This window comes from Brienomyrus brachyistius, chromosome 18 (assembly GCF_023856365.1).
Source record: "Brienomyrus brachyistius isolate T26 chromosome 18, BBRACH_0.4, whole genome shotgun sequence".
Classification (NCBI taxonomy): Eukaryota; Metazoa; Chordata; class Actinopteri; order Osteoglossiformes; family Mormyridae; genus Brienomyrus; species Brienomyrus brachyistius.
The window spans coordinates 20,292,261-20,310,161 of record NC_064550.1 but is presented as its reverse complement, the minus strand read 5'-3'; the positions used below and the strand labels follow the sequence as shown (position 1 = coordinate 20,310,161).

General features: G+C 44.8%; 1 protein-coding gene across 1 annotated transcript; it reads left to right on the top strand.

The window, feature by feature from the left end:
* Positions 1 to 4,568: 4,568 nt before the first annotated feature.
* Positions 4,569 to 17,195, top strand: ppp2r1ba (protein phosphatase 2, regulatory subunit A, beta a). Its single transcript, XM_048983118.1, has 15 exons — positions 4,569 to 4,715; positions 6,264 to 6,354; positions 6,728 to 6,828; positions 7,021 to 7,253; positions 8,091 to 8,238; positions 8,527 to 8,682; positions 10,040 to 10,154; positions 10,261 to 10,331; positions 11,994 to 12,128; positions 13,276 to 13,449; positions 13,639 to 13,699; positions 15,470 to 15,624; positions 15,812 to 15,954; positions 16,076 to 16,167; positions 16,300 to 17,195. The coding sequence occupies exons 1-15, from the start codon at positions 4,638 to 4,640 to the stop codon at positions 16,314 to 16,316; spliced, it is 1,770 nt and encodes a 589-aa protein (XP_048839075.1). The 5' UTR covers positions 4,569 to 4,637; the 3' UTR covers positions 16,317 to 17,195.
* Positions 17,196 to 17,901: the final 706 nt, after the last annotated feature.

Sequence of the window (17,901 nt, the reverse complement as noted above, 5' to 3'; positions counted from 1 at the left end):
ATTTGTGGTTTGTGTTGTATAGTTTATAAAACCCCCTCCATTAATCGGCACCTTATCGTGGTGGAGGGGTTTGCGTGCCTCTGTGATGCTACCGTAGGACAGGCGTGGGCGATGTTATCCGCAAAGGGCCGGTGTGGGTGCAGGTTTTTGGGATAGCCTTTAGGTCGGCTGTTCAAACCCAGGTGCGAGGACTTTTCAGCCAATCAGTCCAAGCAAGCAGTTATTGAGTTGCAGTGAAAAGCCGCATTCACAACGGCCCTTTCTGGATAAGACCCGTTTGGGGTCTTTGTTGTTTGGGGGCAGTTGTTCCTGGTTGGGTCTCCCAAGGCAAGTTGTTCCTAGGTGAGATGCCAGACTAAGTGCGGTTTGTTTAGACCCCTATGGTGACAAAAAAGGAGCATGTGACCCCACATGGATTGCGATAACCGGGCCTGGTGGCTGGGCCTCCACCCATGGGGCCCAGCCGGCCACAGCCTGAAAAAAGAACATGGGTTTGCCCTCCTGTGTTCCCACCAACTCCACAGTGAGCCATGGGGGTCGGGTGAGATCGGGTGGCAGTCGAAAGCAGGGGCCTCTGGATGGATGGAGTTTGTAAAGCAGGGATACTGTTGTGTGTGTGTGGTGGTGCTTTGGAAAGCAAGAACACATGCGTGTTTGCTGTTTGTCTGTTCTAATTTGTAAAGGGTTTGGGATTGATGGTGTCTAATGTGTGTGTATGAGCTGTGAACGTACGTGTTTTAATTTGTAATGCAAGACCATACGTATGTCTGTGTGTGTGTGTGGTTGAGGAAGATTAGTGTCTCCATGCTAGAGGCTAATGAGGAAGTGTGATCCCTTTAAACCTCGCTATTGACACAAACCCCAATGACGCAGAGACCCCTTTGAAGAGAAAAAGAGCAGAGCATTTATATATATAACACTCACATATTTTCCAGGCACTCTTCTCACCCTGTTTATTATTACAGTCTTAATCTCCAGGAAAAAAAAGAGGAGAAAGCTTCTGCTTGAAAGTTTGAGTAATAAAACTACTGTCTAATACATCAGCCAGGAGAAACAAAGATTATATAAAATGAGTTTGAATTATATTAACCCATTCAGAGCGCTGTAATTTCGCGTTGGCAGATATGATGGGGAAAAATAAGGTGTTTTCTTATGATTATGCCTCCCTTCTCCAAGAAAAGAACATTAGAACATGGATGGATGGATGGATGGATGGAGGGATGGATAGATAGATTCTTATTACACGATAATGGCAAGTCATATGCCCCAGGGACACTGGGCACAACTTTGTTTGTTAGATCACAGCATATACAAAGGGGATTATGAGGCTTTGTTAACAGGAAAAGCCCCTTTGGTTAATTACAGTATGATCCGCTACGTGTGAAGATCAGCGGTAACCTGCCCTTTGCTGGATTTTGTGCTCCCAAGTCAAGGAAGAGGAAGCACAGATCCATCGAAGGACATGGACAGAATCTGTTCCTCACCGGGCTGCACGGTTTCTATGAGCTGTTAGTGGATATATAGCACTTCACAGCACACATCCGTGCTGCGAGCCAAAGGCAACAGGAGCTCTCGTCCTCCTTCTTCACTGGAAGGAAGCAGGCTTTTCCAGTTTCTGCACCTCTGGAGAGCTGGCCTGCTTGGACTGGAAGGATGTGAGCATTTTCGGCACATCAACACCCCGCGCCCAGCTTGTACGCTGTCTGTGTAATAACAAACCAAGCACATTTGAGAAATAATGCTAATTGGTGCACGGGGTGACCAAATGGTACTCTAAAGGAGTGTTTCTCAACCTAATGGGGTAAGCCTCTTCTTGCTGTCCGTGATATACACACAGACACTTAAAGAGGTAACAGCAAGCATAGGGGCGGGGAAGGGGGTCACAGCGCAGGGTCAGTCACAGCAGGTAGTGCCCCTAAGGGGGACTATTCCTCCGAGGCCGGGATTCAAACAGACAAACTTCCGAATACAGGCACCGGGGCTCAGCCTGCTGATCCACACACCACTCTTTCCATCTCTGCTCCTTCCCTGCTCCAATCCCACTTAAATCAAATAATCAAGCAACCAAGAGCACCACATGCCTGGTACAGGTTTGTTGGGAGCTGAGAGCGACCAGAACTGTGGACGATCCCCGAGGACAGGGGTGGGAAGCAATGCAAAATAAAAGTAGTTATGGATTCAAACAAGCAATCCAATGGCTCATTTTAAAGAAGTTGTGGGGAAGCATTAAAGTGCCACTAACGATAGATTAGACTTCTCCAATAAAAAATATCTGCCATTATAAAGGGCTAAAAATACTCAATTGACTTTAAAATATCAGATAACTAATTATTTATAATTAATTTGTAACTGTTTAACCACCCATATCGTTGTCTTGTGTTGCTAAACTGCCAGCTAAACTACAGTCAAGCATCCAGGCAGAGTAAGGCCTTTAAGTCAATCATCCCAATCGTTTTTGCATTAGATATCTTTTTTAGCATTTCTGACCTGGAAAATAATTGACATCATGTTCTCTGCTCGTATGACATTATAATCTATATTATCTCCAAAGGGAAGATTGCTTATGATATTTAAGAGATGGTAAAAAGTCAGTGTACAATTGTGTACTTGAAATTGCCTGAAAATCAACATTCGGTCTCAAAAGAAAAATCTGTCCCAATTACGAAAGGATAACAGGTCCAATAACAGGTCAGTTCTTGCTATAACAATTTTCTAAATTGCATCCATAAACTTTAAAATGAAATGTAATTAAATTCCGATCACCGAACTAGTTGTTCTGGTACAAATGTTTTTTTAAAGCCTTTTTGGAGTCAGTACACTGACTGGAAGTAAATATGTGTAGCTCTCAAAACTTTGCTACTCTGTTGTGGCCAGAATTTGGTCATTGCAGAGCAAGAGTAAGATACTATGTGAGAGAGTCACAAGCAACATCTCTGTGGGCTTGATGAAAGACAGTACTACCACTCATCTTTCTGTAAGTTCTCCTACAAAACTAGCATTTTCTCATTTGTTTCTGGAAACATGAGTGCACCAGTCGAGTGAGGCCTGTTGATAGAATGAATTATGGATGCTGTCGTTTTTAATCAGATGGGAATTAGTGAATGAATGAAACGAGTAGGCTTTCATCACTAGGGAAGGACAGATGGCCGGGACACCTTTTGATCGAGTCCTCATCTCTGATCTGGCCGTACCATTTGCGTTTTCCTCAATGATGACTGTAACCTGTGACGTCTGGGATCGTTGCCATTTTTACAAATCAGGCAATTGACCATGCAATTATTCTTGGAAAATTCGGACCATTTTCTCACAAAGCAGTTAACGTCTGTGGTGCATATTTATTCCAGAGCAGGTAAATTTTACCCCACTCTTTTTAAAATAAAATGTGCACGAATAAGGCAACTATGCATACCTGCCATCCGGCAGCATCTTACGCGCCAATACTTCCTAAGCCAGAACATTTACCCTGTGATTTTCTAGCTACGTTAAAGTAACATGCGTTCTGATTCTGTCTGTATATCACCACTGCATTGAACCCCCAGGAAATGTTACTTTTCGGGCACAGGGATGAGCAGAACCATGCAGACATAAAACGTGGAGAAATTAGAGACAGGTTCAGCAGAGACTGCCAGATGCTCTTGAAAAATAAAGCTGAACCAATGTGCGTGCACAAAGAAAAGCCTAAAGGACATAGGCTCAGATATAGAGAAGAAAATGCCCTGGGAATTGAGCTCCTTGTGAAAAACGTAAGAATGGCACTTATCAGAAGTATGCAGGGTGGATTTAAAATTACGAACGCCCTTTGAGAGCAGGATTTTGACGTCATTCAAATGGCCTCGAGCTAGTTCATTACTACCAGAACAGGGCTCCCTGCCTATCGCTGCACTTAATATTCGGTATCTTTTTATGGTTTAATAAAGACATTTTTAAATTGTCATAGATTAAAGGGAATATCTAGTTTAATTTCCGTAATATTTTCCAGAACGGAAGAACGAAGAACCAGACAACGTTCTTGAAGAACGGGTTGACAGTGGTCGACTTGACTGCATCTAATAAGGATGCTCGCAATTTTTTCATCTATTGGATACTTATTTGCGTTCCTGATACAGAGCACAAGATAAATGTAATGAAGCAGTCATCTGGGTATAATGAGGTTGTGCGAATGCATGTCACAGAATATTTCATTGCAAAACGTATTTCTGTTTATGCAGGAATCAGAGAGTCATCACAAAACATTATGGGAATGGGAGGAAATGTTAACTAAGGACACATATTAACATATCGCAACTAAATGTATACGAGTTTCGTCTCTTCGAGTATGACAGAAGTGGATGTCATCGTAATGAAAAAATAATGGTTAAACAATATTTATTCGATGTGCAATGCCGAGACACACTGAAATTTTTTTGATCGGCTAACACGGGTGTCCCAATTACCTTGATGAAAACCGAACATCCCAGAACGATGCAGCACCATGTCAAAAAGCTGTAGGCAGGCGGGCAGCCGCCCCTTTTGCATTCCTGACGTTGTTGACGTAAGATTGGGCCAATCAGCATCAAAAGAGCAACCGCTGTCCCGTTGTGTCCCTTCCATGAAACCCCGTAGCTTAGGCTAGCCGGAAGTAGTGAACAGTATCCAAAATGGCAGGCGCCGACGGAGACGATTCTCTTTACCCTATTGCTGTGCTCATTGACGAGCTACGGAATGAAGATGTCCAGGTAAACTTAAATATGGTTTTGTATGTGTTGGGTATGACGCACACGTTTTTTGGTTACATAACAAAGGTTTTCTTATAGGATATAGCTAGAAAAGTCTGCCGTGGCCTCTCGCAAAAACAGCAACCGGCGAGCGGCACCGTAAACCGTGTAGCTCCTTAGCTGGCTAGGCTAACAGGGTGGGATGGTGTTTGCGGGCTTATTATTTTAGCATGTCTAACTTTTATTTTTTTACCGTATAGCAGTGCACTTTGAAATTACACCTACCATGGATTTAAAATACAGTTGTTCTTGGAGCTCGTTTTGCGAGTCGTGTTAGCCGTTAGCTGCTTAGCTAGTTGCAGCGATGTAAAGGAGGCCGAGAAGCCTACTCGAAGGACCTTTTTATCGATCGGTGCGACATTGACTCGACGTAATATTAGTTCCTCTTAACAAACGCTATGGATTATTCATAAATACGTGTATTTTTGTTTGAATAGATAAATTTCTTGCCAGCAGATGTGATTTACTCCACATAAACCCGACGACTAATATACCGAGTACTGTATGGGCCCGCGACTATGGCACGGCCCATTTCCTTGGACATATTTCAGCGTCTTTCTGAGGTTGGGTTACCTCTGTTACGTTGCTTCTAAAGAAAGAAAACGAGTACCGACCTTTTATTATAAACCTACACCTATTTGATGCTCTGTAGTTATGCATAAATTCTATAAATGGTCGGCTTTTAAACGCGATTTATGCTTCGGCCGGTTACTAGGTAGAACCTGACGTTTTACGCAACAATGAAAAAATCCCGTTTTCAGTGTTATGTAGAATAATTTAAAAACTTGCATTTTTATTTTTCTTGCAGTGTTGACTGATTTCCCGAAGTAGGTTTAAATGTCATGCCGAATCTGTACCATGGTCAGCTCCTTCATGACCTACACATCGAACACAAAGCAGTTTTGTAGATCAGATGTCATGCGTTTAGTGAGCTGAGCTCATGCTTATTTTGACCTTATTGTCTGTCTTTACTGAAGTATTTCAAGTGGGTGAAATAAGAAATTGTTTTTAGAGGTGTGCTTTTGGCTTTTTATGCACCTCTGATTTTGCTATGCAATGGCTTGAGTATGACTTACTCTAATTGATGTTAAGCAGTTTGTTTATAACTGTCAAAAAGCTTTTCTGATGCACCAATGTATGAATTGCAGTGGGTGTTACAGCTAATCTGTTGCCATGGTAGCCTAAGTTTGAAGATTGGTCTTCTCAGCTAGATATATACTTTGGACATACTGCAGCTCTTGGGTAATTGTAAATAGATGAACCGTACCACGAATAAAGAGAGAGCTGTATAAAGGCCTTTTTGCTTTAAGTAATGATTGACTTTTCACACAAAGTAAGGATTTTAATCTGCCTTTATGAGAGCGAGGCCTCTGAGGAAGCCTTTTCTAGCTTTGTAGCTTCAGTCATAGTTGGCAGCTGCGCTTTACAGCTGTGCTGTGGATTACTGTTTCGTGTTCTTAGACTGAGGGCCATGCATATATTTAAATCTTGCCTTTCCCTCTTCTGCAGTTGCGGCTGAACAGCATTAAGAAACTGTCCACCATTGCCCTGGCTTTGGGCGTTGAGAGGACGCGTACGGAGCTGCTTCCTTTCCTGACTGGTAGGTCCCATCACAGATTGCTTGGGCTTCGTTTCTCTTTGTACATTAAAGTCTAGTCTGTTGGTTAGTGCAAGGAGTTGGGGGATGATTGATTGCGTAAACAGGGATTCTGCAAGTATTAAATCCCTAAGCTTATTGTTCACTATTAAAAGTTTCAAATTGAATAAACATTGTGATCTTTTCAGATGTTATTTCATAATCAAACATTGAAGATTTTTGGCAGTTTTTACATGTACATGGTGAACTGTGGAGACCTTGGTTGGAGAAGCCTGGTGGGCGAGGTATCAGGTTTAGTATGTGTTGTGTCAGCTGGCTGGTCCCAGCATGCCGGTGTAGTGCCAGCTCTCTCATGCCCTGTCTCACGCTTCTTCAGACACCATCTATGATGAGGATGAGGTGCTCCTTGCTCTGGCTGAGCAGCTGGGCAACTTCACCATGCTGGTGGGTGGGCCGGAGTACGTCCACTGTCTGCTGGTAAGCCACAATCCTCTCGTCTCTGTCTCAAGCCGACTTACAGTAAATGTAAGTGCTCTCTGTAACATCGGTAATCTGGTGTAAATCTACTTGTATTATTGCAAAATAAAACTGAGGTAATCGTGTTGAGACAAGCTCTGACATGGTGATCCGAACTGCCACAGCTCACGTGTATGTTTGCTTTCCTTGCAGCCTCCCCTGGAGAGCCTGGCCACTGTGGAGGAGACCGTGGTGCGGGACAAGGCTGTGGAGTCGCTTCGTAAGATCTCCCACGAGCACTCGCCTGTGGACCTGGAGGTGCACTTTGAGCCCCTGGTGAAGCGTCTGGCCAGTGGGGACTGGTTCACCTCCCGCACCTCAGCCTGTGGCCTCTTCAGCGTCTGCTACCCTCGCGTCTCCAGCACAGTCAAGGCAGAGATTCGCCAGTGAGTGTCACTGGAGCCATTTGTGTGTGATTCCCCCCCCCTGACTCTGTGCCGAACAGTAATGTGTTGGATGGAGGCCCCACCTTCCTCCACCTGAAATGTCCGAGAAACATTAGAGCAGGTAGAGCTCAGCAAATAGCCATCAGACATCTATTAATATATATTTTTATAGTGTTTCTGTCACACTGAAGGGCACTTTTCAGCGCTGATTCTTTAGCCATGGGTCGCAACCCAAATTTGGGTCATGGCAAGTTCTGAAAGGGTCGTGAGGCAGAGTTGGAAATGTAAGCATTTTAAAGCAAGCCCCTATGCTGATCTATGATCAGATTTCCCAGCCCCACTCCTAGAATTAACCTATATAAATGAATCTTGGGTCTATAACTGCAAAACATAATGAACACTCAACTAGTCCAAGAAGTCAAACCACAGATGTTTAATTTAAAATTCACTGGCACGTCCAGTCAGTTTTGCACAATAGGCATTGATTGGTGTAAATTGCAGAGTGCACTGTGGCCTTGATCATAGCATTGATGAGAACCAGTTTGATATAGGGTCGTGACTGAGCTGCCATGGTAAAAATTGGGTTTAGGAGCAAAAAGGTTGAGAACCCCAGGTTTACAATATTTATAATCCAACACAGTACTATCTGTGCAGAGACAAGTGATTTAGCAGTATTTGTTATGAGGTTATTTTTATGTATTTGTTTTGGATGTGTCCAGGTTTGATATTTCTGATGATTATTGTATGATTAATGTTCCAGGGTAGGTAAGTTGCACAGATCTGTAGGATGTGGCGCTTGTCCCTATCGTGTGTGATGGGGAGCCCTTGTATCCGCAGACATTTCCGCACGCTGTGCTCGGATGACACTCCTATGGTGCGTCGTGCCGCTGCCTCCAAGCTGGGTGAGTTTGCCAAGGTCCTGGAGCTGGAATACGTGAAGAGTGACATCATCTCCCTCTTCACTGCCCTTGCCTCAGATGAGCAGGTACTGTCCGTTCGTTGCTTAAGGGTGGGGGTTGAACGCTTTGAAATCATGGATTTTAAGCAGTTGTTGAATGGATTAGGCTGAGAGGGCTTGAGAACTGTTCGTGAATAACTTCAGCTGTACTTTCTTCAGGCATCACTCCATAAATGCCACTTTGATTGCTATATTAAGGCCAATGATCTCCTACAGCGTTTGGGGAAGTTTTATTGCATTGGGTTACAATGCTCAGGAGGGTCACCATTTCTAATGGCACTTGGCTTCATTGGATTGTCGGTATTGCTCCTGCAGGACTCTGTGCGCCTTTTGGCTGTAGAGGCCTGCGTCAGTATTGCCACACTGCTGCCCCAAGAGGACTTGGAGAGTCTGGTAATGCCAACCTTGCGACAGGCTGCAGAGGACAAATCCTGGAGGGTGCGCTACATGGTAGCAGACAAGTTCTCAGAGGTGAGGTTATGCTTCAGATTATGGGAATCAAAAAGGAGAAAGTGCAGTATTGTTCTGGATTGTACTTACTGCTGCAATTTTTCAAATCAGTAGAAAGACATTTGAAAGAAATTATGGGATGCAGATATGTCATTTATTGCATGATCCTTGGTGGCAGAACCCCGCATAGCTTTGAGACTTCGTATCTGAGCAAGTGAACGCCCATTTCACAGTCTGTCTTAAGTCAAACGGTTGTCCTTGTTCTGTTAACTTTGTTGTAAGAAACTTTAAAACTAACTTTGTCTTCCATTTTGTAAGGCTGGTGTCTCAGCCTCCCTGCTCCATAAGGAATCAGTTCAGATTTGAACCAAACTATAAAAACAAAAATCAATTTTTGTCAGAACCTTTTGCATTTTTCACAAGGGTAATCAGTATTTTGTACTTGAATGGACTAATTCATCTAATGAAAGTAGCAGCCTGGCTTTATTGGAGATCTTATGCAGCCATGTGTGATCCCCTCTTATTTGATGGGTATGAGCTGTTTCTGCTGCTTTTCCCTGAAATTTGTTTTGAGCTGTGTAATGTTTTTGACACTAAATTGTGGCCCCAGCCCAATTTCACAGTCACAGGATGCAGTTGTAGATGGGCAGGTGGGGGTACTGTTGCGTGTCTAGGTGTGCTGTTTGCTGTACCTGTCCCTCCCTTTAATTCATGAAATGTTAAGTTGTTACTGGCATTTTAAAAATTGCGTAGCTAATGATAATTTAATGGTTAGGGATAAAAGCTTAGGGTTGGATTCCTCAATAGTAGATGACTCGTGTTTTTATGTATCAGGTTGTAAAGGTTCTTTCCAGTTTGTGTTTTGGTAAATTGTTACCAGTGTTAATCACTAGCCTTTTCACTGGTGATCTCTGCCGTTTATCATACCCGTGTTTTGTGTCAAAATGTAAACTACACCTTTCTGCTAATTTCAGCAATTAAATACTATCAATAAGGGTGTAGCTCTTATGCATAAAGTCCCTCTTCATCCACACTGCCTGTTATCCATACTGCTGCTTAATTTATGTGACGGGACTTTTTTTATTCCCCCGTTTTTTGTTTTTATCCAGGATCAAAATATATCCTGTATATCGCCTGCAAAATTTCATTGTCTCTATTTCATTGTCTCTCTAAATGAGAGTGGTGCAATGCATGGGTCCTCTCCATCTATGCCTGACATACTTAACAACCTGCTTTGCTGTAATTTTCCTACATGGCTCGTAACTATTTTTCATGACTCGAGCTCTTTGGCAGCTCATGCTCATTTAACTTCACTGGACCCTTTATAGAAATGCTACAGAAATGGTAATGATATACTGCATTCTCCTTGGCGCTGCAGCTCCAGAAAGCCGTGGGGCCCGAGATCACCAAGAATGACCTGGTGCCCGCCTTCCAGAACCTGCTAAAGGACTGTGAGGCTGAGGTGCGGGCAGCAGCCGCCAATAAGGTCAAAGGTGCGTGAAGTTCGCTGACCTTCATGCGGAAGGTTACCTCATCAAATTTGAGGACTTTGTGTTGATAGGCTGTTCCCTTGTTGATCCCGAAAACCATGTTTTTCAGAGTTTTGTGAGAATTTACCGGAAGACAGCAAGGAGACCATCATTATGACTCACATTCTTCCTTGTGTCAAGGTAAGGCTTAATGCGTACTGTGTCTCAGAGGTCTGTCACTCCAAGGCGGCGGCGGCTGCTGCGTGTGTCATCCACGGGTGTCTGATGTGTTAAGCAGCTGTAAGACTTCAGAACGCGCCATTTCTGGAGGCGGTATTCTGTGTTTCTTCCTTTAATCCAAACAATCTACCTGCGGGGATTAGGAAATTTGGTATAGGAGATCAACACAAAAGTAAGGTCGATCAACACAAAAGTAAGGTCGTTTTCAAGAAACTGTACTTTGATTTCGCCGACCAGTTGAGGGGTTGTTAGTACCGCTGTTTACAGCCTCGTATTTCATTTCCTGATCTCTGTGGTCGGTTCCATGAAAATTAGTTCTTGGGAGTTCATAAATGTCGTTCCGGCGGAAGCCTGAGCAGAACGATCAGCTTGAAACTCCGGTCGGTCTGGACTCGATCCAGGTATCTGATGTGCCGCAACGCAGTGTTCAGATGATTATGGTTTACCTTTCCCAGAGCTTGACTAATCCTTTCTGGGGCTCTTCAGATGGTCCAAAGCCTGGTTAATCACTGCATTTCTAAAGTAACCAGGTATTGGTAATAAAGAAGTGTTTTATGAATAGTTTAAGTGAGCAATTCGCTGGTTTCGAAGAGAAAGGTTAGTGCTTTTTTTGGAAGTAGGCTCGTGCTGCTGAAGTCTGCGTCTAGGCCGCTAATCACTGGAGGACACGGAGAGCATGCTTCAAAGTGGGGCGATTCATCTTGGCTGCCGAAATGCAAGCCGTTGCGGGCTTCTCTGTGGTTGTCCGCATGTCACGGAGTGCCGCAGCATGCTGTGTGTTAACTCGCAGCGTGCTTCGGAAGCTGTGCCAGAAAATGTCTGTCCCTGACCCAGACTCAGGCTGCGTTGTGAAATGCTAAGATTCTTTCTTTGCTTTGTGCTGGTTTAAGAAATGCATTCTTTCCACTGACCATGCTTAGAAGCACAGCGCAGGGTCTTTTGACGAAGCACGAATTGGGAAATGTGTGCTGGCCATATGTTTGTGGTTTGGGTGTGCGTCGATTTTGCAGACGAGCTGAACGCCGCGCTAATGATCTGCCTGCATCCCCGCTGCTTGTCGTGAAATCCTCAGTAGGCGTAAATGGGATAAAATGTTTGGAAAGCATAGAGAGGCTGACTATTCAAAAGCATGATCTGCAGAGGATAATATCCTGGGTCTCGTTTCATGACCTTAACTCTTATTTTAACCTTTACGGATTTAACTTTTGGCCTCTTATTCTAACCTGTAGGGGTTGTTGTGGGGTTTTTGAATATATTGCTAATGGGTCTGAACAAATGCTTTTGCTATTAATTTTTATTTCTGCTTAGTCCATGGTTGTTCAAAGGTTGTCATAACAGCATTCTTTATGACCTTTGCTTTAAATATTAAAAATGCTGTAGTTTCCTGTTGACCTCAGTGATTACAGTAAAAAATGCAAGTAGGTATCCAGTTTCTCCTTTTGCAAAGCTAGCATCTAAGGCTCTGTATTACTTACCAAGTTTTATTGCAGCCTTAAAAGTAGATCAAGGACTGCATACAAATTCCCAGCCAGGCAATCATCTTCCGTAGCAGTAGGCTTAAGACGTATGTGTCTGTCGGCGGGATTGAGTTTATTAAATGACTTGGCTCTGTTGATCTGGCAGGAACTGGTGTCTGACACAAACCAACATGTGAAGTCTGCCCTGGCATCTGTGATCATGGGTCTGTCCACCATCCTGGGCAAAGACAACACCATCGAGCACCTGCTGCCGCTGTTCTTGGCCCAGCTGAAGGATGAGGTATGCTCCCGCCTGAAAAAAATCCTTGGACGGCACTGTGTGATGCTGCATTTCAATAAACAGATTTGTTTGTCACGTGCATGAATGTACTGGTACACCAGCAGTGAAATGAAAGAATTTGACCCTAGACTCGGTTTGGCTGCCTTTCTTATGTAGGTTTGGGATAAGACTACTAGTGTTTTTTCTTCTGAAGGTCATGCTAGGTGAAGAAAGGACATGCCCTTGTGTTCTTGACTGGAATAGCTGCCTCTGGCTTGAGCTCTAGGCTGTTTTCACCGCTGTAATATTAATGAAATGGCTTTGATTTGGGGGCCGTCTGAGACTAAGAGGTAATCTGTACCGTTCTATTTGCTCGAGTGATCCTCCCTTACCAGGAGCTCAATGCTTCATCCCATGGTTTTAAAGTGGCCTTGGAGAGCCGGAAAAGCATCTGCGGTGGAGATCAAAGCAGGAGCACCCTGCTCGCCATTCAGTTTTTTTTTTTTATTGTATTTTGTTAATGTGGCATTCAAGAGTGGAAAGGTGCCGTTGTCCTTGGGTTGAAGCAGCTGCTCAGAAGCCCTTAAGGCTGCAATGGCAAGGCTCTATAAGGTTCCCCAGGTGTGGAGCCATGTATGCCGGGAACAAAGGGGAACAGCTGCCGGGGAACAGGTTCTCAGCTGGCTGCCTGCGTCACGCTCAGCCCCCCTCCCTCCCAGCGTATTTGCCGTCCACCTCCAGCAGTGAGTCATTAGCTTAGCCTGTGCATGGAGCTCAGAGACAAAGCTGCTGCTTTGCTGCTTCCTCTCCCTGAAGTCTTCAGCATAGTGCCTGAGTCAGCTGCTCCCTTGTTCCCGTCATTGTGCCCGAGCGCTAAATCAGTCAATACACGCACTGCCTTAGGTGACTGCAGTAGTTGTGCAGCTTGTATTTTCCCTGCGACTTTCTGCTAGAGGAATGTACTTTTAAAAGAACATAATTTGTAAAGCGTATTGTTGTGTTTGGTGGATGGTTATCACGTCTTTCAACATTACTAGTAAATCAAACCAGCTTCTTTTGAAGGAGCAATTGTCTGATAGCTGTGGCAGTGATTGGACTGCCTTTTCAGTCCCCGAATAGCTTTGACCACTTGTGTTTTCCTTAATCCTGTCCTTTTTCTCTCCCCTAGTGCCCAGAGGTTCGCCTGAACATCATCTCCAACCTGGACTGCGTCAACGAGGTCATCGGCATCCGCCAGCTGTCTCAGTCCCTGCTGCCTGCCATTGTAGAGCTGGCCGAGGATGCCAAGTGGAGGGTACGACTAGCCATCATCGAGTACATGCCCCTGCTGGCGGGCCAGTTGGTGAGTCGCTCTACCCGAAAATTGGAAGCTCGCTCGGATTTATTTTTTAAATGCTGCGGTATTCTCAGTGTTGCTGTCCCACACGATTTGTCGTTTATTCATTGGTTTTGTTGTGATTTTTTTTATGTATTACCGTTTTACTCAGTTGTGAATTGTCAGGGTTTAATATGTTTTCCTGTCCCATCCAAGGGTGTGGAGTTCTTTGATGAGAAGCTCAACTCCCTCTGCATGGCGTGGCTTGTTGACCACGGTAGGTTTTGCATGGGCTCCTCTGTGTTGTAGAGACGTAACCTGAAAATGCTGTGAAACACTGGTTAAATAAATTAGCTTGGGAAGGGATTTGACTTAATGAATTTAACAGCCTCCCCTCCCCCCATCACCCTGCATAGTATACTGAATATTGAGCACAGCCCTATATACTATGGGGATTTTTGCGCAGTCTTTACCGTGTGATTGTGGGAGCTGGTATACCATACCTCCATGCATATGTTTACGTCTGAAGATGGTGGTCCTGGGGAGCTGTGCTTGGCAGGATGCCAAGTCTTTCTTATTTCCAGTGGTAGGGGCTGATGAACAGGCCTGTGTTCCACCATGGACAGATAGCAGAGCCAGCCTGGCAGGAGCTGAGTATGTAGGCCAGGGCAGCAAGAGAGTGTGTGCGCATCCAGTTTGAGGGGGCTCTGTTCTGACCCCTCCCAGATGCTGCATAATCCTGGTGTTTATCCTGAAAGGACAAGCTAGAATATAAACTAGAGTAATCACACCATAACACGTCTTGATTGGAAATGCCAGTAATGATTCTGTCTTGTTCCTGGAAGGAATTGTGATTGATTCGGCTAGTACTGAATAGGTTTCATCCGGTAATCCTTTGCAGTATTTGGTAGCCTTTTCCTGCTGCCTAAGAATGACCTCCACATTCTGCATTTCGGGTGGTGAAATGGATCTATAGAGCCATCTTAGGCTGAGCTAAGAGACCTGCACACCACCTGCAAGGGTCTATCCCAGTATCCCCATTCTGGGCAGGGTACAGTGGATCTTGCTGAAGGAGTTATTTTGTATTTCCTTGCCGATGGATGTATGCTGTGGGCCTCTTCTGAAAGAAAAAGGTCACAAGTACATGTGGCCGAAATGAGGTTCCTCCATGGGACTCGCTCTCCTTGACAGGATGAGGAGTTTGGAGTTTGCGAAGGACTGCTCCTTCAAATTGAGAGGAGTCAGCTGTGTTGTGTTGGGCATCTCAAAGGGATGCCACCTGGACAGCTCCCTAGGGGACTGGTGTGGGTGCATTCCACTGGGTCAAGGTCGTGGGCAGACGCAGGAACTGCTATAGGGATACAGTCTCCCAGCTTGATTGGAAACATCTATGGATCCCCAGAATGGACACCTGTCTGGTCTGACTTGCTTAGCATGCTGCTGCCAGGGCCCTGATGCTGATAAGTATTTGGTACTTCCTGTTCTGTTTAATTGGCCATTACCTCTTTCCACATGATGGCTGAGGAAATGACAAGGACCTTGTCCTGGCACAGTCTTTGGTTAGCTGGTTTTTGTTTATGCATTAGAGGCAGCTGGTTAGCAGAGTCCCTCTGCTGTGTTTCAACAAGCTCATCATTAAATAATGGGGTCTTCTGGGGTTATTTTGGGGTGGGGGGAGGGACTTCATCTGATGCTTATTAGACCTTTTCCCACCACACTGAGGGAAGGAGCTCTGTCTGGCTTTGTTCTGGTCTCCCCCCCCCTTCCTTTCTCCCTTCTTTTGGAGGACAGCTCTAACCCATTTTAATGTCCCAGTGCAGCAGGATTTACAGTCTGTTCTTGGAAAAGGTTGGCCGTCCGTGTGCGTGTCTCTTTGGTGACCTTGACGGCGCCGTTGCTTGTCGATGCGGTTGTAGGTTGCAGTGATGTGGCGCGGTCGTCGCATGATGGGCTGCAGGCCAAAGCTGCTGCATAGTGTATTGCACCTTGAAGCTTCTGTTCGGGAGGAGGCTGCATTAATCTATCAACGGATCCGCTGTATTCTTAGTGTACGCCATCCGAGAGGCTGCCACCTGCAACCTGATGAAGCTGGTGGAGAAGTTTGGAGCAGAGTGGGCTCAGAACACCATTGTCCCCAAGGTGCTGGGAATGGCCAATGATCCCAACTACCTACACAGAATGACCACTCTCTTCTGCATCAATGTGAGTCAGATTCATGTATTTTTACTGTGTACCTTTTTGGTTTGCTGTCTGTGTGGGTGCGTCTAAATTTGTACATCTCTGCTGTGAAGTGTGTATTTATTTATTTATTTAATATATTTTTGTGAGTGAGTTTTGTAAGTCCTCTGGAGTGTTGCGCTCGCATCTGACATCCTGTGCGGCGTTTCAGGCGCTGTCTGAGGCCTGCGGCCAGGACATCACTACCAAACACATGCTGCCCGTGGTCCTCAAGATGTCCAATGACCAAGTGGCCAACGTGCGCTTCAACGTGGCCAAGTCCCTGCAGAAGATCGGCCCGGTGTTAGACAGCAAGTATGTGCCAGACCCTCCCCAATCCTGGAGATTTGCCGTCCGTTCGCAGCTTGTGGCCATCATATTTTCACTAGGATCTGCTCCTCTTTGAGGTTTGACTGGCCGTCTTGTTCCTTTATAGTGCTCTGCAGACAGAGGTGAAACCTGTGTTGGAGAAACTGGCCACAGACCAGGACATGGATGTGAAGTACTTTGCCCAGGAAGCTATGAGTGGTACGTCTTGCTGCTCTTGGCCTTCGCCAAGTTGTCTTGAGAAGGCTAGACCTGGCCAGACCCAGTAGATCGCAGTTATTAAAGCATCATCTCCAGGAAATGTAATTCTCCTTTTCTCTCGTTTTCCTGCAGTTCTTGCCCTGGCTTAAGAGACCCATTCGCCTATCCGCTGAGCATACAACACATCCCAAGATTCACCACACTGTATTTATTGATATCCAGGATCAACTGGCTAGAGAAACAATTCTTAAGCTGTTTAAATGTTGTCACCCCCCCTACTTTGCCTTTTCAGTGATAGTGAACGTCTTGAGGAAGCAGCTGTTTCCTCAGAATTGGCTATGCTTGCTGTGTATCCCTGCGTCGAGCAGAAAATTAACTCGAGCAGCATATGTGGACGATGTATGTGCACAGGTCTGACCCATCTGCTTCAACTACTTACTGGCTGTACTTCTTGGCATGGAGGTGTGTATAGCTTCTCAGCCCTGTCCCCTGTCCCCACCCTTTAGTTTAAACTCAGCGTTTTTTTTTCCTGCATGCTTTAGGCAAACCTGTCTGCTGCAGTTAAGAGAAGCATGCAGCAGGCTGGTAACGTAGCTCTCCTAATGTCGGTGTAATATCCTTAAAATCATATGGGGGGTGGGTGGATCTTGTATAGTAATTGTCTACAGCGTCTCTTCAGCACAGTACATATTTCTGCTACTCCCCGTTCAGATTCATTTTTCCCACTGTGTAGGTTCTTCCCTGATATGTGTGTGCAAAAGGACTTTAAACAAGGGACCATCACATGTTTCAATCTTATTAAAGGTTCTAGACTTTGTCCCCTGGTAAGACTCTAGGTTTGATACCCAGAGGCCAATGGTCAGAGTAACCTGTTTAATCTCTAATCTTACTTGTAGAACAGGGTAGTCGTTAGTCTTCGTTGTGCCAATAACTGTTTGAGAGCTGGATTCAGTTAGGATTTTCCCCTACACCTTTGTCGGCCTTTCCTTTTCTGTTTGTACAATAAACGCTTTCTTGGACATTTGAAATGGGTAGCTCCAGTGGGTCCTGTGTTCATGTGTCAGCAAGAATTTTCTGTGTCCAACTTCAGCAGCAGTGTCACGTGCGACCGTGAGCCTCTGGGTAGCCCTGCATGCAGTTGTAGGAGGACGAATGTTGGATTTGTAAAATCTCATCTTTGCTTGCTTCCTTTTACAACTCATTTTGCAAGGTTTAAGAATTTGAACTGAATCTTGTTCTGTGTCCTTAGAATGTGCTTTGATTTTATATGAATAACCCCCCCCCCCCCCCCCAACGCAAAACATGGTTGGGGCACTATACTGTATGTGTTGGGGGAACTAAATAAAATAATTAAACAAATGTTTGTGTGTTAAATAGAAATGTTTGCATGCACTTGTTATTCAGAGTTTTGAATGCATTGCAGAAGTTCTCAAAGCACATATAACTGCCCTAAGCCAGCCGGTTCCAGCTGCTCTTAGCTTCTGAAATTAGAGTTGTAGTTTTATGCAATCACCCTTAGTCCTGTCATAACGAAACTTAGAACAGGTTTCTTTCCCCAGTCGGCCTCACTGCCTTTAAAAATAGTAATACGAATAACCTCCATTAAAGTCCTGGTTAGTGATGTGATTGTGTAGTATATTTTTGTCCACGTGCACAAATAAACCCCCACATTGCCTTTGCTCTTTGTATGAATATGCTGTTTCTTAACTCTTTAGTGGTATTTGTACACGTTGT